At 34.7% G+C, this 22904-nt stretch overlaps 1 protein-coding gene across 8 annotated transcripts in view; it reads right to left on the bottom strand.

The window, feature by feature from the left end:
* GRM5 (glutamate metabotropic receptor 5) overlaps window positions 1-22904 on the bottom strand; it is a 480882-nt gene that overhangs the window by 282614 nt on the left and 175364 nt on the right. For all 8 annotated transcript variants that reach the window (XM_069469084.1, XM_069469086.1, XM_069469085.1 and 5 more), the window contains one exon: window positions 6439-6688. In XM_069469084.1, the coding sequence (XP_069325185.1) occupies window positions 6439-6688 (250 nt within the window). The remainder of the gene's footprint in view (window positions 1-6438; window positions 6689-22904) is intronic.

Genomic DNA, 22904 nt, shown 5'->3' with positions numbered 1-22904 from the left:
TGCTTTTTCCCCCTCTCTCTCTTCTCCTCTCCTCCGCTCCTCTCCTGCCCACCCTCCTTACAACCTCCTTGTGTCCTGGCATATACAGAAACTCAATGAAAATAACTTTTTCCCCACAATACAATTTAATGACACTGAATGGCCCAGAGGGAGACAAATACAGGAATACCTCAATTTATTGTGTTTTCCTTTATTGTACTTCACAGATATTGTGTTTTTCTTTACCCAATGCAGGGTTGTGGCAACCCTACGTTAAGCAAATTTATCAGCACTATCATCTATCCAACAGCATGTGCTCACTGTGTGTCTCTTTGTCTCATTTTGGTAATTCTGGCAAAATTTCAAACGTTTTCATAGTTATTATGTCTGGTATGGTGATCTGTGATAAGTGATATTTTTGCTTTTATTATTATTTTTAAGTGACATAATAATTGTACATATTTATTTGGTACAGTGGGATATTTTGATAAATGTATAATATACAAGTGTAATGATCAAATCACGGTAATTACCATATCCAACTCAAACTTTTATCATTTATCATTTAATTGAGTTGGGAACATATTACTATTGTAATTGTTTTGGGGCACCATGAACCATGCCCACACAAGACAGGAAACTTAAATGATAAATGTGCTTTCTGACTGCTCCATTAACCAGCCATTCCCAGTCTCTCTTCTTCTTCTCAGGCCTCCCTATTCCCTGAGACCAAAAAATATTGAAATTAGACCAGTTAATAACCCTACAATGGCCTCTAAGTGTTCAAGTGAAAAGAAGAGTCACACATCTCTCACTTTAAATCAAAAGCCAGAAATGACTATGTTTAGTGAGAAAGGCATGTGGAAAGTAACGATAGATCAAAAGCTACACCTCTTGCACCAAATAGTCAAATTGTGAATGCAAAGGAAAAGTTCTGGAAGGAAATTAAAGATGCTACTCTAGTGAATACATGAATGACAAAGTGAATCAGCCTTGTTACTAACATGGAGAACTTTTTAGTCATCTGTACACAAGATCAAGCCAGCCACAACATTCCTTTACACCAAAGCCAAATCCAGAGCAAGACTCTAACTCTCTTCAATGCCAGGAAGGCTGAGAAAGGTTAGAAAGCTGCAGAAGACATGTGAAGCTAGCAGAGGTTGGTTCATAAAGTTTAAGGAAAGAAGCCATCTCCATAACATGAAAGTCTTAGGTAAAGTAGCAAGTGCTGATTGATGGAGAAGCTGCAGTGAGTTATTCAAATGATCTAGCTAAGGTAATTGATGAAGATGGCTACACTAACCAACACATTCTTAATGTAGATGAAACATCATTCTATTAGAAGAAAATGCCATCTATGACTTTCATACCTACAGAGGAGAAGCTAATGCCTGGTTTCAAAGCTTCAAAGGACAAGCTAATTCTCTTATTAGGGGCTAATGCAGCTGGTGACTTTAAGTTGAAGCCAATAGTTATTCACCATTTTGAAAAGCTTATAGCTCTTAAGAATTATGCTAAATCTACTCTGCCTGTTCTCTAGAAATGGAACAGCAAAGCCTAGATAACAGCACATCTGTTTATAGCATGGTTTACAGAATACTTTAAGCCCACTATTGAAACTACTACTCAGGAAAAATTTCTTTTCAAAATATTGACAATGTATCTGTCACCCAAGAGTTCCGATGGAGATGTGCAAAGAGATTAATGTTGTCTTCTTGCCTGTTTCATCTATTTTGTAGCCCATGGATCAAAGCATAATTTTGACTTTCAAGTCTTATTATTTCAGAAATACATTTCCTAATGGTATAGCTGCCATATATAGTGATTCCTTTGATCGTTTTGAGCAAAGTACATTGAGAACCTCCTGGAAAGGATTCATCATTCTAGATGACATTAAGAACATTTGTGATTCATGAGAAAAGGTCAAAATATCAACGCTAACAGTAATTTGGAAGAAGTTGATTCCAACCCTCATGGATGACTTTGAGAGGTTCAAGATATCATTGGAGGAAGTCACTATAGATGTGGTGGAAAGAACAAGAGAACTAGGGTTAGAAGTGGAGTATGAAGATGTGCCTGAAATCCTGCAATTTTGTGATAAATCTCGAAGGGATAAGGAGTTGCTTTTTATGGATGAGCAAAGAAAGTGGTTTCTTGAGATGGAATATACTTCCAGTGAAGATGCTGTGAATATTGTTGAAATGACAACAAAGAATTTAGAATATTATCTAAATTTAGTTGTTAAAGCAGCAGTGTGGTTAGAGAGGTTGACTCAAAGTTTGAAAAAAGTTCTACCGTAGGTAAAATGCTATCAATCAGCATTACATGCTACAGAGAAATCTTTTGTGAAAGGAAAAGTCAATTAATGTGGCAACTTCATTTTTGTTTTATTTTAAGGAATTGTGACAGCTGTACCCACTTTCACAACCAGTATCCTGATCAGTCAGCAGCCATCAACAATGAGGCAAGACCCTCTGCCAGCAAAAAGATTATGACTTGTGAAGGCTTAGATGATTCTTTGCCTTTTTTTTTCTTTTTAGCAATAAAGCACTTTTAATTAAGGTATATACATTATTTTTTCTTAGACATAATGCTATTGTACACTTAGCAGACCATAGAAAAGTTTCTACATAACTTTTACATTTCAAATAATGTTTTGGCAGATCTAGAATTAAAACAGAGTATTAATTCAAGAAAAACAAGCTCTTTTAGAAATGTCATTATGTTCAGATTATTGATCTCAACCTGCTATCAAGACCAAAGTATTTAGAAAGAATTTTTCAGGGACCTGAACAGGACATTTTTATTGGCAATGAGACAAAAGATTATCCAGAGTTCAAACGGGAAGGTCTATATCACTCTAACATTCTACTGATGGGCATCACAGATGGTGAATTATGTTGATGGATGAGGTTGTCTTAGTAACAGAGTTGTCTTAGTCCTGCCAAACACTTTTGTTGAATAACCTATTAAACATGGCTGACCCATGACAGATGGAGATATTTATATGTAACTACAACTGTTATATGTGGGACCCTTTAGCAAGTTCTGAATATAGTCTCTTTTCTTATAGTTTTGACTTCTACTTCCTCAGAACCATTCATACAAGTTTGACTCAGAGGAAAGGGTAAGAAGAGAGAATATATGCAAATAAAATAACATGAAAATACTAAGAGGAGTTATAGGGTGAACTAAATAAGAATTTTTAGGAGGTAACATTGATATAAAATGCTAATAAAAACTAAAATTCAAATTCAAATTATATAGGATTTTTTTTATAGGATCTGTGTAGAACAAGGGGTTTGCTATCAGATGATAACTTCTCCCCTTTTTATACTCTACAAGAGACATGTGAGTAGAACAACTATTAAATTTTGCTTTTTGGTTCCATATCACATATCAACATTTATTGAGCCTTAGAGTTCTTATTTATAAAATGGAGATTACAGTAGTACCCAATAATCAGGTTGTTCTTAGATGTGCTTTTTTAAATAACACTTGTTACCTTCTATCTAATGTATCTGTAAGTTCCACAAAGGTGATAATCATTGTGTTTTGTTCACTGATGTATTCCAAGCACTTTAACACATAGTAGATACTCAATATCTGTCAAATAAATGATTAAATGAAACAATGCATGTAAAGTGCTTAGCATAGTAATTGGCACAAAGAATTTGATAAATGGTCCTCTAAATGGTTTTGATAAATGGTTATATTAACACCCACAATGCCATCTCATTAGAACAGTTGGAAAAAGTAGGGATGTTTCAAAGAGAAGTTGGAGGGCACTGAGAACCATACTGTTGTTTCAAAGAAAAGAATATGAGCCAAGAGGTGGAAACTACAGGGAGATACTTTTAAAATTGAGAGTAAGGAAGACCTTTCTAAGAAAATTGCTTAAAAATGAAATGTGCTCAAATAAATGGTGATGATATAGTCTACTAATAAAGGGATAAACAATGTGATTAGAAGTTATAAATTCATTAATCTACAAAGTAAATTATTTGGAGAGGACTTCTCTGTGTTTAGTATATACAGAATACATTTCAAAATATATAAAATATTGAATTTTGGCTTTGTAGTACTGCTGGCAATAAAATCATGGATGGAAAATGGCAAATATAGTAAGTACCTATCTATTTACTTTGTGTATATGTGATCAAAGAACATTTATTTTTTTGACAAAAAAAAATATGACTGAAAAACAAGTGCTGTTGATTTTCTTACTAATGCTGGCAGCAACAGAAGACAGGAGCTGTAGAATCCTTTATTCCCTATCAGAAAATCAGGACTGTTTAAAGTCAACTTTTTTCTTTCCTGTTCTTTTTGCCCCAGTAGTAACACTGCATTTTGGAATACAGTATAAGAATATTGGCTGCATGCATGTTTGTGGGTTGTATGCAACTAACTGGTACATCACTCCTGCCAACTGGGGATGATTTTAGACAAAATGTGTGGCATCAATAAAAGAGAAATCTCACCCAATATAATTTTTTGAAGGAAGCGTAGTCTCATACCAAAATCTATTGCCATCAGATCAAACAGAAAAAAGAATTAGGTATATACAGTGGCCTCAAAAAATGTATCCAAGCTGGAGCTAAGTCTGATCACGAAAGGTCAGTTAAGTATTTGGTAAATAAAGGAAGTATGTTTTCTTTAATGAGCCATCAAAAGTTAATAACAAGTGAGTTGGCTTTCTAATTTGGACAGAAATATTGAGAAATATGCAGCAGTTTCTAAGGTTTTTACTTTTCTTCAAATTGACTGCCTGTTGAAAAAAGATACTTGATAACTTTTTAAAGGTATGGAATGGAATCTTCCCTACCACTGATAATCCATGTTACCATGTCAGGCGTGAACTTCATTTACACATTTAAAACTATGGTGTTTGAGGGAGAGGAGGGGATGGGTATATACACACCTAATGGGTGTGGTGCACACTGGGGAATGGACACACTTGAAGCTCTGACTTGGGTGGGGCAAGGGCAGTATACGTAACCTAAACATTTGTATCCCCATAATATGCTGAAATAAAAAAAAATTAAAAAATAAAAAAATAGAAAAAAATTTAAAATAATAAAACTATGGTATTATCTTAATGGTTGTGATGGTTAACTTTGTGTGGCAATTTGCCTGGGCCATGGGTGCCCAAACATTTTACCAAACATTATTCTACCTGAGTCTGTGAAGGTGTTTCTGGATGAGATTACCATTTGATCAGTAGACTAAATAAAGCAGATTACCTTCTCTAACATGGGTGGGCCTCAACCAAACAATTGAAGACACGACTAGAGCAAAAAGCTGAGTAAGAGGGAACATTTTTTGTTTGACTGCATTGGTCTTTTACAGTCTTCAGACTTGGACTGAAACATTGGCTTTTCTTGGATTGCAAACCTACTGGCTTTCAGACTGGAATTTAAGGCCGTCAGTTCTCATGGTTCTCAGGCATTTGAACTTGGACTGGGACTACATACACATAGGCTCTCCTAGGTCTCTAGCTTGCTAACTACAGATCTTGGGACTTCTCAGCCTCCTTAACCACATGAAACAATTCCTTATAATAAATGTCATATATACCTATATAGGTGTCTGTGTATATATATACACATATGTATATTTTATATTCTATATATGTATAAATTTTTGGTTTTGTTTCTCTAGAGAACTTGACTAATATACTGATTCAGCAACATCAATAGGGAATGGGCTGAATTGTGCTAATGAATGAATTATCCTGATATTTAAAGTCAATCCCTACAGAAGCTAGTATTTTAGTACCTCCTCTGGTAACAATGTAGTTGATCAGGCAAGGTAACAATGCTTTATAATATAACATAATAAACCAATTTTTCAATCCCTTAAAAATTAGTTCTGAAAGCAATTCCTCACTTTAAAAAAAAAAATATTAGGGACAGGATCTTGCTCCATTATTGTTCAGGCTAGAGTGGAATGCAAGGGCACTTCACAGCTCACTGCAACCTTGAACTCTTAGGCTCAAGTGATCCTCCTGCCTCAGTTTCCCAAAGCTCTGGGATTGCAGGCATGAGCTACCACACCTAGCACAATTCCTCACTTTCAAACCCAAATTCTATGATTCAACCAAGCTTATGTAATCATTCATTTCAAAAGCAACTGCAAGTTTGATACACATTTACTTCCCAAAAGAATTACTCAAGAATTTAAGAATCCATCTCATTTCCTTACAGTCATTTTTTTAAGACTTAAGGACACATCATTTTCATGTTTGGATTCCTGTTACAATTATTTATCAGCACATGGCATATCTACTTATTTTACATGATTTTCTCCAGGCACCGGTACTTATGATATTTAAGCTCTATTTCCAATGCACAGATTAAGCTTCCAACGCATCTCTCCTTTTATGCCAAAAAAATACTCTTTGATGCTGCCAAATTGCCTGGTATTAACTCCATGTAAATTTTTTTTATCATCACTCACCTGCCCAGAAGCAGAAATTCTCCTGCTAGACCCAGGCGCCTCATGGCCATCAGCAGGCCTCTCACCGTCATGCCCTCACAGAAGCAGGCCACCACCCGAGCCTTGGGCAGATGACTCGTGAGCTTCTTCAACAGCTTATCGAAGCTCTGCTCCCCTGCGTTGCTGTAGATTTTATAAGAGTGCGCGATGCAAATCCCCTCCTTTGCTGCCATATCTTTGAAAGCTTCCATCCCACTTTCTCCATAGTTGCCTGTGTGAAAATATAGACAAGCAGAGGGATAGTAAAATGAGAGTGTTGCTTTAATTGGGTATAATCAAAATGCAGAAGTGTTTGGAGCAAGAAAGTCACTTGACGGTATTGGATTTGGAACCTGAAGACCTGGATTTGAGTTTTTGCTCTTTCACTGCTTTGCTCATTTTGGGCAAAGTACGACTGAATACATTATACATATATGCATTGATCTGTTATAGTTTACCTGAGATGGTGAAAATAACATAAAACGTACAAGCAATTTGCCTTCCCTTTTTTGATTCAAAAAAGGTCAAATTCTAATTGTAAGATGATGGAAGATATTTATTTACTGTATTTTTTTTTTCATTCTATCTAGATTCCCTTTGCTTCTCATTATATGATCATTTCACCCCACTAATTGAGATTTTTGTGTTTAAAGACATAGTGCAAATAATACATATAGTATAGATGTTGCCATAAATATATCTTATAGGGTATTATATTTCAAATATAATAGTCTGTATATTACATATTAATAGGAGAATTTAAAATTTGGTCTCAGCTGAAAAACTCAGATCCTTGATTGAGATTTAGTCTTATCACAGAAAAATGTATAAGCTTATGAAAAACATTTAAAGTTTCATTCTATACAACCACAACCATATGGAAGTTAGCGATAGGGATGAATAATTCCAAAGTCCTTTGCAAAACTTAAGGGTTAAGTACTAATGCTATTCTTTTGAAATTAATGAAAAATGGGGATTAATATTGACAATCAACTACATGCCAGAAAGTGTAGCAGGACGTTTATATATGTGATCTCATGTAACTCTCACAGTGATATATTGTGGTAGCTATTTTGACCTCCATTCCATAGATAAGAAAGCAGATGAGGCAGTTAGGTCCACATTTGCCGAGAGTTACATGAGCAATAAGTGGAAGGCTGAGCTTCATTCACAGATATAATGGTTCAGGTTCTTCTCCCTCTACATTTTTATGGCTGACTTTTAGGAGTCTCAGAATCCTAATTATATCTGCATTTCTCTTTCCAATTTAAAGGTCATGATGCTTCAATTTTAGATATTTTTGGAGCGAGTTAAGGTTCTATAAATCATACAAAGTTCATATTCTGAATTTTCAGAAAATTAAGTGGGTGAGGGGAATTGTTTTGTAGAATACAAGAGACTGTTACAAGAAAATCAACTAGACTTAGGAATTGGAATTGCAACAGGAGGAATAGATATCAAATAACTAAGGGGCACTGGGCATTCAATTGTATAGGGTTCACTATATGCCATTAAATAGAGATAACTTATAAATGTGTATAACAGTGTAATTTTTGGAAAGTCAGTTCATATATATTAGCTCAATGCTCCCTACAGCAACTCTGTGATAAAGGTTAATATTATCTCCCCCTCATAGCTGATAACAATGAAGTTCGAATATAGCTAGTAGGTGGCAGAATCTTGGTTTGAACATGTATCTCTGCTTCCTACCTCTACGTGCGCTCCACTCCACTACAGGTACCTTGCTGTAAATGGGATCCTTAAACTCTGGGAGTAAATTTTTGTGAAGCTTTATCTTCATGGACAAACTGCAAAGGGCAAAGCAGAGCAAGCCAGCTTGAGTCCCAGCCAAAAACGCTGGTGAACCGGCTGCATCTTTTTCCTTCTTCTCCAGAATTAAAAGCAATAAGAAGCATCTGTGATGGTGGCAGGTGGGCAATCTAGTTATTTTGCAATTAACAAAGTTTAAGGGGCACTTTCAGAAAATTGTGCCAAGGGGCCTAAATTACTGGTTGTACATTAATCTGATTATTATTCTTTGATTTATTTTTAACCAACTCTGTTTTTCAACAGACTGTCTTACACTGTTTTGATTTAATGCTGAGGCATTTGCATAAATAATTTGAAATTAGGTATAGTGATTGTGTTGGGAATAATGAAACCTCCCAGCACATTCACAGTTAAACAAGAAAAAATACCTGACAAATTCGTATTCTTTAGCCCCTCTCCTAACAACTTAGTTTTAACGTTGTTTTTGTTTATACAGCATGCCGTATAAAAGCACCTTGAAATAGTGGAGAGAACTTTGTTATTAAAGAAACCTGAGTTCAAATTCAGTTTGGATGGTGTCTTTAATCTCAGCTTTCTCACCTGAAAATAGGAGATGACATTGATTAATATTTGGATATTTTGTATATTACATTTAATGTATGTAAAGTATCTGGTAGGTTGGCTAAGCCCAATTAATTACACCTACTGAAATTATAAAGAACATTCTAGACAGGGGTCAGCTACTCTCTCTGGGATTACCCAAAACAAATAGTGGAGCAAATGGCATTGCTACTGAACATTAAAGAATAAGCTTAAACTAGCAGAAGGAAGTATAATTGTCTAAGATCAAAGCCCAAGAAGTACCTCTTCTTTCTTTTTTTTTTTTTTTTGTTTCACCACACTTTGTCCAACCAAAGCAGTACTCTTTAAAATTAAAATAGGGCCAGGCACGGTGGCTCACACCTGTAATCCTAGCACTCTGGAAGGCCGAGGCAGGAGGATTGCTTGAGGTCAGGAGTTGGAGACCAGCCTGAGCAAGAGCAAGACCCCCGTCTCTACTAAAAACAGGAAAAATTAGCCAGTCATGATAGTACATGCCTAGAGTCCCAGCTACTAGGAAGACTGGGGCAGGAGGATTGCTTGAGCCCAGGAGTTTGAGGTTGCTGTGAGCTAGGCTGACTCCACAGCACTCTTGTCTGGGCAATGGAGCAAGACTCTGTCTCAAAATTAAATTAAAATAGGTAGGGGGTATATGGAAAATTTCCACTCAATTTTTCAGCAAACCTAAAACTGCTCTAAAAAGAAAATCTATTTAAAATTAATTAAAATAGGAAATGGATATATGTAACATGAAAATTTTGCAGAATAATAATTTTGATTTAGCAAAAGAAATCCAGCATAATCTGGGCATTACAAATGTGAATATTTATTCTAATGAAATGGGAAAGCCTGAAGTGTTGAGATTCTCAGTAGTTTATATAAACTCTGTACTCTAGAATTATACATTTAGAATTTATGAGGAAAGTATACCCAAAACATGTTCATAGGCTTTTTGAGGATGAAACAGTCTTCAAGTAACATAGAATGAGAAAAAAGATGAGGAAGCAAGTATTTCTTTTTCCAAAAGTGAATTAAGTCATTGAGAAAGAAAGTTGTGATGTAAAATATGAAACAAGCATGTGGCTTCATTTTAAGCAACTGGCAGAAATAAGAAGAAAATCATAGAACATTCTTTTTTAGGTAGCAAAGGGTATATAACTTGAAATGAGAGGAAAATGTAATCATAGCCCTACGACTTGACTCTTAGCTTGTACTATTTATAGTCAATGATGCAAATATCAATTATTGATTTTCAACTTTAAGAACCCATCTATAGCAACGTGTAAAAGTCATTATGTAACAGGATATATCTGTTACTAACCTTTACAGTGACAATTAAAGAGAAAGATGACAGAGGCTGAGAGGTGAAGTAGGGAGAGCTGATGGAAAGAGAAAGGGCACTAAAGTCCTCCACTCACAAAGAGGACGTCCAGATAAACAGAAAACAAAATATATGTAATTAATGGAACTACCTGAAGCTAAAAAAATCAGAAGGTAGCTAATCTAATGGAAGAATCACATTAAGAGAAGAAATAAGATGATATATAAGGTAACAGAGAATATCTATAGTCATTAAAAACTAAGCATAGCTTTAAAAAAAGAGTAGGCATGTATTCATAATGTTTAGAGATATGGAGGTGAAAACAAGAGGGAAAAACACTAAATTTTTTTTCACTTCCAGCCATTCTACACTATATGATTTTGAAAAATAGGAACGTATAAATTTGATGAAAAAAGTTTAAAATAGCATACTTTAAAAAGTCATTGAGAGACGAAAGTAGATGCTGATAATTGTAAATGTAATTGACTTTACTTCTGTTTGCTCCTATAATATAAAATGTCTTTACTGATCTCTGTGTTTACCTTCAGGATGTGAAAATTATTATTATTATTATTTTTAAACTTAAAAAGTTCATTGTACATTGACAAATTATAATTGTATCTATTTATAAAGTACTAAGTGATGTTATAAGTATAAAATGTGGAATGATTAAACAAAGCTAATTAACGTATTCATCCCCTCAAATACTTATTATTTTTTTATAGTGAGAACATTTGAAATTTATGATCTTATTAGCAATTTTGAAATATACATTATTATTAACTATAGTCAATAGATCTCAAAAAACCTATTTCTCCTGATTAACTGAAAATTTGTACCCTTTGACTAATGTCTCTCGACTCTTCCCCCATCCCCCAGCCTCTGATAATAACCATTCTACTGTCTGGTTCTGTGAGTTTGATTGGGTTTGTTTTAGGGAACCCTGTTATGCTGTTGGTGGGAATGTACAACAGTACAGCCATGATGGAAAACTGTATGGAGGTTTCTCAAAAAACTAAAACTAGAATTACCATATGATCCAGCAATCCTACTTCTGGGTATATTTCCAGAGGATTTTATCTGCACTCTCATGTTCATGGCACCATTATTTACAGTAGCCAAGTTATGAATTCAACCTAAGTGGCCCAACAGTGGATGAATGGATAAAGAAATGTGGTGTGTGTGGGTGTGTGTGTATCCTTCCATTTGGAATACTTTTTCTTCATTTTTTCATATTGAAATCTTACCCATTCTTTTTGGTCCAGTTAAATCTCCCAGATGTAAAGTTCTTCAGGATAGGGACTACATCTCCCTGGTGCCACCAAGTGAATGCTTGTGGAACTAAACTTGACCTACTCCACCACATTTTTTAAGGATCCTTTCACTGGGATAGCGTTACCTTACATGCTAGCTATTCATTCAATAGCTATTTATTAATTAAATGGTATGTACAAGCATAACACTAGGCATATAACTTTAGACATGTGCACATCTTAGCCTATTGATTTATTATATAATGCTCACAAACATAATTTCTGTTATTTATAATTGCTAAAAAAAAGTTTATAATTGTGGTTCCTTCACCTTTATGACAAGGCTGATCATACTCATGATTTATTTCATTTTGAGAACTTGGTTAAAAATACAACCCACAATGTTAACATTTTTTCCTTAGGAAACATAACCCACTTCAAATAATGTGATTTATCAGGGGATTTCTAAAATTTCTCAGAGTCAGATGATGAGTTATAGTGCTATTATACTGAATTAGGCTTAATTTAAAATATGTATTTTATATGTCACCTATTGTATACATTTATTTATTATGTTTCAGATGTATTTACATATCCTACTTTCTAAAACTGTAGCCCATTGAAGGTAGTGAATGCACATATTTACTATATATCATCATATAGTAGGTATTCAGGTATTCTTAAACAGAAAAGTGATAGGTAAGAAGAAAAGTTTTGAAAGAGTAAATGTATTTGTTCCAATAAGATCATCAGGTGGATGCTAAAAGAATGTGTAAAATACTCTTTCAGAAAGTATTCACTTTAGGAAATACTAAGTCATTTTTAAAATGTAGTGAGCTTGACTTTCCACAATAGAACTTATTTTCCATATTAGTTGATCAAAATTACCTTTTGCCAAAAAGTAAATTAAGATTCCCTATATAAACATTTTTTAAAAAATTAAATTCCATATGGCTTTTAGTATTAATATTCTATTGCTACCATAAACGCAGTGTATTTATTGACAATTACCAGTAAAGAAAAGCACAGTCGTTTTTCATGTGAGTTGTGATATTAGCCTGGCATGATCCCATCCCCTAAAAATATGTGTGAGCAGTGCCCAGTCCCCACCTCCTGCCCTTTAATGGAGGCCAGAAATGTTTACCAAAGGATTTTAGCACAAACTGCCCATATTGAGTGGGTTGTGGCTCAGTTAAACTGGTGGTTAACTAAAATAGCCACAAGTAAGAAAATGACTGAGAGTCAAACACCTCTTATTTTATTAATATCTTTTCTAAATATATTCCTTTTTAAAAAAAAACATGTCTTTTCTCCATTATAGCCATATGTACAATGAATATAGCATTTTAAATTTTACATTGCACTCATTTGTTTATTTTTATCCCCTGCTACTAGACAGTAAAGTTCTTCAAGGCAGATATTTCTATCCTCACACAAAAAACAACGTGTATACCTATTTTATTGAACAGAAAGAAAGAAGAAAATTAAGTGTCCCAAGGAATATTCCTAAACAGGGCTACAGAACTGAGGATGCTAGACATACGATTAAAGTGAAAATTTTAAACCAAAGGACTGGAGTAAAAAGTTATTATCTATCTATCATGTACCTTCATCAAGGTCCTATGAATTATTATAAATGGCATGGCTATGAAAACCTTTGCTAACAAACAGATTTCCAAGTTTTGGCCAATGGCCCAATTATTTATATATAATCCTATCTTGGAGTCTTTCTATAACACGACCCATGTAGCATAGCATTAAGCTGAGGAAGGGCAGTATTGGATCTCATCCAGGGTTATTGGAAGTACTAGAAGGATCTCATTTAGCAAATTCACTTTAGGTATTACTCTAGGAATGAATTATGTAAGCAGCTTTGAGCAATACTTGAATAGTGAATTCAGCAGAAAAGAATTGCTAGAACATAATTATTTATGCAGTTACCATACATAAATTGTAAGTTACATGCTAGAACTATGTATAACTAAACTTATGGATTTTTAAATGTATGTATAAAATATTATTTATGGGAATACTAATCAAGGCTACTGGATATTGTCATAAAAGTACATGCCGAGTGATTTGCTGAGTGGCATGCTATGTTGGTGAACTTTCCTTCTGGCTATCAAGTGTGGGGCTGGATAAATAAGTGTGCTCTTAAGAACAAAAATACAAGTTGACTGTACAAATTCATATACAGCAGAGGATAGGAAATCAAATAAAAAAACAAACAGCAGTTATCACTGCCATACGTGTTAAAGACAAAAAAGTTTGAGTGTCATCTTTTGTTTCTGCTGTAGGAGCCTAAACTCTGGAATCAAAAGTTATGATATCTACTCCCTGCAGTAACTCTAGTTCATATAACTTGGTTGAATGAACTAATGTAGACAAAATTGAAAGAGAACTAAATTTGGAAAAAAAAATCAAGTTTTAGAAATTTTATTTTTAAATTTCTGTGAAATAGCCAAGTAGAAATGCCAACTCGGAAATTAAATAAGGACATTCTGGCTCAGAGAATAGAAGTCTGAGTTGGAACTATTTGCATATGGGATAACAACAATAAGAGATGAAAGTGAAGGATATGAAGGGAAGAGAGCTCTGAGTTATAGCATAAAGAATCCAAATATTTGTGCATTAATTGAGAAGAAAAAGCTGACAAAGATGATGGAGAAGAAGAGAAACCAAGACAATGAATTCTTATGGATATCAATAGGAGAAACTGCTTTAACTTTTTTTTTGTACATGCACTGTGTTGAATACTAAAGTAAGTTGTGTAGTAAAAAAAAAAAAAAAATCCACTAATTTTGGCAGCATAATAGAAGTCCTATAGGAGTAGGCTTATGTGAATGGGGATAAAAGAGTGAAGACATGTATTTATACAACTTCTCTGAGACACTTGGTGGTGAAAGGGGCCAAGAGGTATGGTGGTAATTGAAAGAGAATGTGGAAATCCAAGGCGAGGTTTTGTTTGCTCATTTTTAGATGGGGGTACCTTAGGTAAAGTGCTTAGCCCAGAGCATGGCACAGAGTAAGCACTCAGTACAGGATAGTTTTTATCATCTTTTACCATCATCGCAATCATCATTGTTATCATCACTATCAACTACGTTTATCTAGATCCAGTGAAATTATTTGGTAAAAGGCCGATAATAATATGTACAAAATACCGCACTAGTCACTTCAAATATGTTATTATTATTAAAACCAACCAACCTTATGAGGTAGCTATTAGTTCTCACATTTATAAATAAGATGTTGATTCTGAGAGAATTTGCCAAAGAATTTATAGCTAGTGAATGAAAGATCTGGAGTTTCAACCCTTATCTGACAAATTTAAAGCCCATTCTCTTCTACAGCATATTGTTACACTTGAGCCTCTGAGTGAGAATTGCTCAATTTAGTCCTGTCATTCTTCCAAAGGCACTTTTTCCACCCGCTGCTAAATGTTTCATTTGAAACTAATTCCAGATGCTACTGAATCGAATTCATCTCAACAAACATATATTATTTAACAAATAAATATTTTGCCTAATTTCCAGAAAGATTATTGAAATATCTGATTTAGCACTAAATGATTCAATCCACATCATTGCTGGGAATTGGTGTTTAAATATCAAAGCCTTTCTACAAAATATACAATGCTTAATTATAGGTTTTCTATAGACAAAGGCTTATAAACTAAAAGGGGTCTCTTGGAAATAGGCATACCATATTATTTTTATTAGTTACTTAACTACATCATTGGTGGGGAGGGAGGAACTTCAGAGGGACTAAAGGGAAAGACAAAAAAGTTATGTCAATATTAACATTTTTGCAGTATTTTAGGTTTTTATTATTTTGTTAATATAGCTTACTTGATATTTGCAAAATGGAAAAATCACATTATGAGTTTTCTTAAAAATATTGGAAGCTTTGACTCATTTCTTTCTCTAGCTATTCTACCTGCAGGAATATAAAAAGCTATGACTGAGATTCCCACTCTAACCCTACAGAATTCAACTTCTTTCTGCTTTCTTTATAAGCTGTCAAATTCACAGCTGAAGCCTGCCATACTTGTCTCATTAAGAGTAATTCTATTTCCACAGAAAGGACAAAACTCTATATGGAACTGTGTGTCAATGGGTTGGGTGGGTTGGTGAGTTATTCATTGTGCCTCTGTTTTAGCTCACTAGTCACCTTTGATCCTCGATTCTAACTGGATCTAATGACAATGCAGAAATCTCCCGTCACCAACTGAAGGCAAAAAATCCTCTGCAGCCCAGCCAAAGCTATTTAAGCTTGACAGCCTTTGCTGAAAATAAGTAGCTTCTTTGACAGCAGCTCCCTGGCCCGTCACCACCTTCTTCAGTTTAGATCTGTGCTGTCTGGGTTCTGTGGTTGCCAGATTCCCTCTGGAAAGACTCAGTATCTCCCCTCAGTACTGAGAGGAAGGACTCACTTTGCATTTAAAAATGAGTAAAAATAGTTAAAATGCATGCAGCATGCAGTGGCTGTGCTGTTGTTGCTGCCAAAGTCTGAACTTCAATCAGGAGTGGGTAACCATGCAGTGTTGAGCCACTATGGCCTTGCAGACTCTCCTCTACAGTTTTTGTTAGATCTGTTTTGTACAATATAGTAGTCACTGGCCACAGTTGGCTATTGAGCATTTAACATGTGGCTAGTCCAAATTGAGATGTTCTGTCAGTGTAAAATATAGAATAGATTTCAAAGACTTAGTATGAAAGAAAGAATGTAAGATATCCCATTAATGTTTTATATTGTGGATTACATATTGAAACACTAAAGTTTTGGATGTGTTAGATTAAATAAAATATATTCCTAAAACTAATTTTATCCATTTATTTTTTACTTCTTCTTAAAATTACACAAATGACTAGCATTATATTTCTATCAGAACATTCTGCTTTATTCATACGAAGAAATTTATATTCTTTACCTTTCAGGGTAGAATCCAAATTTTATGGCATCCAGACTTTTAAGATCTAGTGCCTAACCTTTTTCTCCAGTCTCACTGCTTTCCTTTTCCTTAGGTATAGCACATGCCCCAGCCGTACCAAAAAATACATAGATCATGCTCTTTTACATTTTTGAATTTTGCACAATCTCCTTTCTCCTGAAATACTCTTCTGTTTAGCGAATTCCTACTTATCCTTCAAGACTCAGCTAAAAGTGACAGAATTCTCAAATAGATGGCTCTACTGTGCTCACCTCCACTCTAATATCACAAGGTTTTTCATATTTTATTGTCATTATTTATTTGACTTCCTAAGAGACTGTGAGAAAATTGGAAAAAAGGGTCAATTACCCCTTTACCTCCAGAGCCTGGGTGACCTAAGTATTTGCTGAATAAATTAATTGTAGACAATGAGCATCTAATTGTCATTAGTAAATAACTACTGATCATCTATTATATAATGACTAGCTGTGTAGAGCAGCTCTGATATTGAAGCTATTCCACATTCACTGGGATCCAAAAGGACTAGGCTGGGCTAAGATAAGATATATTGTGAAGGAAAGTGTTTGAAACCTGGTTCTCTCACTTATTACCTACATGGTCTTTGGGAAGCTGCTTAGCTTTTTTGTGAATTTGTCTCCTTGACTATAAAATGATATGTATTTTAAGGAGAGTGGGATTTCAGATCTGCCTCCTACATTGTTTTATTATAATAAAAAAAATTTAGCCATTTTCTTAATTTCTCTTATATGTATTTGTTCCAAATTTGATTCTTCATTTCTTAATATAAATGCTGGACCTTGTGAATAATTCCTAAGCTAATTTTGCTTTATAAATTTAAATATGTTTTAAGAATCAGAAATTCTATCCATTCAGACTTTATTGAAAAGGTATCTAGTAATAGGCCTCTGATAACACATGAAAAAATATAGTCTTTACTGAAGTGGCCAAACCTTGCAATTTGTTTAACTATTCTGTATTAATTCATCTGTTCCACAATATTTCCTAGATTTTATATCAAGTATTATTAATAGTTGGTTTTTTGAGATATTCCACCCTTTATAAGGACTGCTTATTTTGATAATTTTTTTAATGTACTCATGTCAATTTTTTTAAAGATTCCAACAACTGTAATATATTTCCACCAGACACAAGATGTGCCTTTTTTCCATATATATCAAACCAAGGGAGGACAAATCTCACTAAATCTATTTCTAAAATAATTAAAATTGTTTGCTGATAATCATTGGAAATCTGTGCAGTGGAAGAGAGGAGGTACATTTCCTTGTAAATCAGATTTACCAGTGTTTTTACTTTTTTATACCAAAAATTACCCAAGAATATCTGTTCTAAGACAATGGCAAAAACCCCTGGCCTGGGGCCAGAAAAGTGGTGATTTTAGTTGTCTTCTGGAAGGAGGCCCAATTTCAAACATTAATATCACAATTCCAGTTTTTATATATGAGGAAAAGAAGGGGATGAGTGGAGGAGGGCTGACCTAGCTCACTAGTTTCTTAATCTTGAATATTTTCCATAGATCCTAGATTCAATGCCTTTAAGAAGAATAGTTCCATCCCGGTGAATATCCAAGCATTTATTGAAATGGAAAAAAAAAAAAACCTTGAAAAACTAAGGGCAGTGGGGGGTAAGGTGCATAAAAAAATAAGTATGCCTGTTAATATATTAATAAGCATATGGAGGGCTGATATAAGAACACACATGTTTAAACACATATAGATATTCTCATATATGTGTGTATATATATAAAATAGAGATATGATGTATAATATATACTCTCATACACACTCACATACACACACACACCACACACACACCACACACGTGTGTGTGTGGTGTGTGTGTGGTGTGTGTATAACTACCACAATGGAGATACAAAGTACTGGCTTGGATTCAGGTGGCAGAGTTCAAAGGAAGAAGAGTTTACTTCTAACTGGACTCATCAGGTGATACTTCTTGCACACTACTTCCTTTCATTGTCCTGTTTTCCCCTTCATTTCTGTCTAGGTAATTTTAATTTTTATATTTGACATGGAAAATAACTTAGTTATGTCCTATTTCAAAGGACTGGTTTAGTCACATGAGAAAGATGTTATCAAACTTTTCTTCTTCTGCCCACATGATTATGGGAAGTATCTGAGCCGGAGAACTGCAATAAAACAGGGTTGAGGGAAATCAAGAGTGAGACAGGGAAGAAGGGGAAGCTAACTCAAGGGCAGATTACTGAGGTTATTTGATTGCTCATTTTGCCAGACCATCTTTCAAATATTTGTATTTATATATATATGAATGTTTTCATCACAAATTTTACTGTTTATAAAATATATGTAACACATAATTTCAAAATAATAAGATACACAATGCTCTTTATTGTAAATTCCCTATAGCCAATTATTCTCAAAAAATACTTTTATTGAATTTTGCCAGAATCTTGTGTCCATAGCCAACCTACAGTTAAAAATGACTAATAAGTGAAATCCTGACATGAACATTGACTAAAATTTTTATATATTAATATTATGATAAAAGTAAAACCTAATACTTTGGATGTCAGAACTTTGCTCATCACTCAATGATGCAAGCAACTTCTTTGTTGAATCTGAAAATATCTTCAAATTCTGAAAGACTCTTTATAATGTGTGCTATTCACAAGGTAATGGCTACAGATATGATATACTTTTAAGTTGAATCTGAATTATTAACATTTTCTTTATTGCTACCTTAGGTCTAAACAATAAAAAGAACATATCCTGATTTGTGCCAATTTCTATGATGTAAATACATCTACCATGACAAATTTCAAGCTACCAATGTGAAGTTGCTAAATGCAAAGTTGGGAGGTGATGCTTAGTAGTGTATCAATATATAATATATTGATCATATGGATATTATAGCTATGTATAGCCTAAAGAGCATAGAAAATAGTAAATATGGTAAAATTAATAGAAATAATTTATTTTAATTAGAATTTACTGGTATTCTACTTTTGTTTTATTATGATTATTTACTTAGAGCTTACATAATTTAACTTTTAGTAATGGCTGTGCTTAATTTAACAACAGGTGCTTAAAAATGTAATAATTCTCTTGTGAATGTCTCTATGGGCTAGTGCCAGCACAACCTGGACTATGCCAATAAAATAACTAAGATTCTGGTGGTCAATGGTCTCTCATATTTTCAGTTACTCCATTGTTTTGAAAGGACCACTGAGGTTAACTGGCTATAACAGAAACTCCATTTGTAAAAGGATCCAGTACAATAAAGGTGACAGAGTGGAGAGTAGAAGATTATATCACTTCTGATTTAGTGCACCAGGAAAATATCTGATTATGAAGTAGCATTTAATTTGGGTCTTGAAGAAGGGGTGGACTTTGGCATTCTAGATGGAGTAAACAGATCATAGGAAGGTTAAGGTAGGCAAGCACATGGTCAAATCCAGTCTGCCTGCAGCAGAGGCTACATGCAGGAGGACCAGTAGGCTTGGATCACAGTGGGAGGGCCCCAACTTGGTATATAAAGAGATGCAACGGAAGTGGTTTGAGAGGGCAAGTGACATGATCTAAATGTACCTAAGAAACAATATGATGTCAATAATGGGATGAGAGAGTAGTAGAATGGTAGTCCAGAGGGGACATGATGGAGTATTGCAATCAGAGAGGTTAGAAGTAATAAAGGCCTGATTTGGGAGGCTGACAATGGAAATGGAGACATGACAAGATGCAGGGCCACTTTGTAATATAGCTTGGTGGGGGTTGGCATTCCCATGGGATGCAAAGTGAATGATGGTCTTTGGACTTATGCTATAAGATCTTTAAAAAAATAAAATGCTGACAAATTATTACTTCATGTGAGGTTGAATATGAGAAAAAAATAGGAAGCTTAGTTAGGAGATTAATGCAGGTTAGAAATGATGGTGACTTGAAAGAAGGTGATGGAATATTCAGTTTTTGTCATATTTTGTCTTATGTATTTTGTCATAAGACCTTTCTATTAACTTCTTAGTGTCATGTCAGAGCATTGTTTGTCCTTGCTAGGGACTGAACTGTGTCTCATCAAAAATTCATTTTTTGAAGTCCTAAACTGCAGCACCTCAGAATATGACTGTATTTGGAGATAGGACCTTTAAAGTGGTAATTAAGACAAAAAATGTCATATAGGTGAGTCCTAATCCAATATAAATGATGTCCTTATAAGAAGATATTAGGAGATGGACATACAGAGAGGGAAAACCACATGAAGATACACGGAGAAGGTGGCCACCTAAAAGCCAAGGAGAGAGTCCCTCATAAGGAACACACCCTACTGACACTGTGATCTTGGATTTAATAGCTATAGAACCTTGAGGAAATACATTTCTGCTGTTTAAGAGCCACCTAGTCTGTGGTTCGTTGTTATGGCAGCTTGAGCTGAGTAATACAGTTATGTGTAGCTGAACTTTTTAGTGTTTTTAAAACTTCCAATCACAAAAGGTACTCAAATTCTTAGGCAAGATGGAATTAATATAATTTTGTTTTCACGGGGATTATGATATTTGGAAAGGACATTGGCCTTTGTCATATATAGACTGAGGTTGATTCTTACATCTGCAATTTCCTAAAAATGACCCTAGAAAAGTCATTTAAATATCTCTGAGCTTCAGTTTCATAAGTCAAACAGATACAATAGGACAATCGCCAGCCCAAGGTCTGGTACAGAATAGATACTCAATGAAAGTTAATTCTGTCTAAGCTTGTTCATAATTTCTTCTTCCTAATAAGCAGTCATAAATAGTTTCTAAGAGAATGGCTCTGAAGTTAGACTAACGTTGAATCTCATTTGAATTAATCAAACCTGGTTTCAATCCTGGCTCTGCCACCTCTGAATTTGGACACTTGGGCAAGCGACCTAACCTCTCTAAGCCCTTGTTTCCTCATCTACAAAATGTTTATAAGGTGGTTATGAGGATTAAATGTGATTTTGTATGGGAAATACTTATGACAGAGCCTGATGCATAAAAAAGTCTCAACAAGGGTTTTTATTATTAGTCACACACACTTTTATAAGTTATTCTTTTTCTATTAACTTCTTTGAGGCTGGTATTTGCCACAACAACCTATGATCCACTTCTCTTAATAGAAACCCCCTATTTGCCATGCTTCAGTTAACACCTATGACTTCCAATTTATATCTCTAGTTAGATACCTGGAAAATGTTAATTCAACTGTTGCCAAGCATCCTTCCCAGAAATTTAAAATTAAAACTGCTCATTAGATATAGTGGTGCACTCAGTATTTAACAGTTTTGCTACAAACTAACAACATTTTAAGGCTTCTTAAAAACATGATCCCTATCCCTGTTGCCTACATAGGCACCTCACGAAGCAAATTAGAACAGACATAACCCCTGTCACCAGGGAACTTAATAGCTAAAACATCTTGATTGGATTCGCCCAGTGTTTTAATAAAATCACTCAAGGTCCAATTCTCCTGTCCTCATTTTGCTGCTGATGAAATCCCAGGATAGTACCAAAGTGTGGGCTTTTTCACTCCACTGCACTAATGTCTGCTGTTTTCCCCACATTATAATACTTTAATCACACTTTTGGGACAATAGAATGTAGGAAACCATTTGGGATTACCTAACGCACAGCAACAGCAAGTTATTCTCGGAAGCATATGGAGGCTGCCAATGTGGTTTGTTTTCTCCCCTTACTTCAAGATAGCTTTGATTCTACCTAAGCCTCCAGGGGGCACTTCTGGCTGAGAAAAATATCCCTGAAATGGGAGTCCTATCTGTCTCTAACTTTGCACTGAAAGGGTGAGTCAGTCTTAGGAACATTCCAAGGATTCATGACTACCTTGGGGCATGAGTTCTTGAGCTTATGCAGGTCAAATTAAAAGAGAGAACAATGCTCTCATGAAAAAGTGGAGGCATTAAGAGGTGGAGGAGTGGATCTGTCTATATTAGGCTTCTGGCTGTATTTATCAGTTGCCCCTATTACATCCCTGATTTCATAACTTCATAAATAAATAAATTCTCCTTTTTGGTTGATTTTGATTTATATCACTCATGATGATAGTGTTTTGTTATTGTAATAGAAGTAAGAAACAAGGTAAAGGAAGAAATAATTCCAAAGAAATGTTAGAACTCAGTTAAGCCACAAAAGGAAGATAGAAAAGAAGAAATGCTGCAGTAGATGAAAGGTGATTTGAGATATGGGACAGAACCCTATATGGGGCTGGATAAGAGATAAGGATATGAATCAGATTTTTCCGAATTGTAGGGTCCATGTGGGAAAAAGCGCTAAAACATAGAGAGGTCCCAAAGCCAGGCAGAGAGTTGTAAACTAACAATACAGCAGTCAATAAAGTCAGTTTATGTCTCAAGCATGAAAGTTATAGAATTAAAATAGTATTTAAAAAATATTTTTCTGGCAGTGGTAGGGGTGACTGGACTTGAGAATGCAGTGAGAGATAACCTGTAAGGAGCTACTGGAAGGAAACCAATTGTGAGATGACAAGAGCTTTAAATAGGACACAGACAACAGAAAAGGAAA

Source organism: Eulemur rufifrons, chromosome 6 (assembly GCF_041146395.1).
Source record: "Eulemur rufifrons isolate Redbay chromosome 6, OSU_ERuf_1, whole genome shotgun sequence".
NCBI lineage: Eukaryota > Metazoa > Chordata > Mammalia > Primates > Lemuridae > Eulemur > Eulemur rufifrons.
The sequence above is the reverse complement of the archived record's forward strand: the minus strand, read 5'-3'. Positions and strand labels throughout refer to the sequence as shown.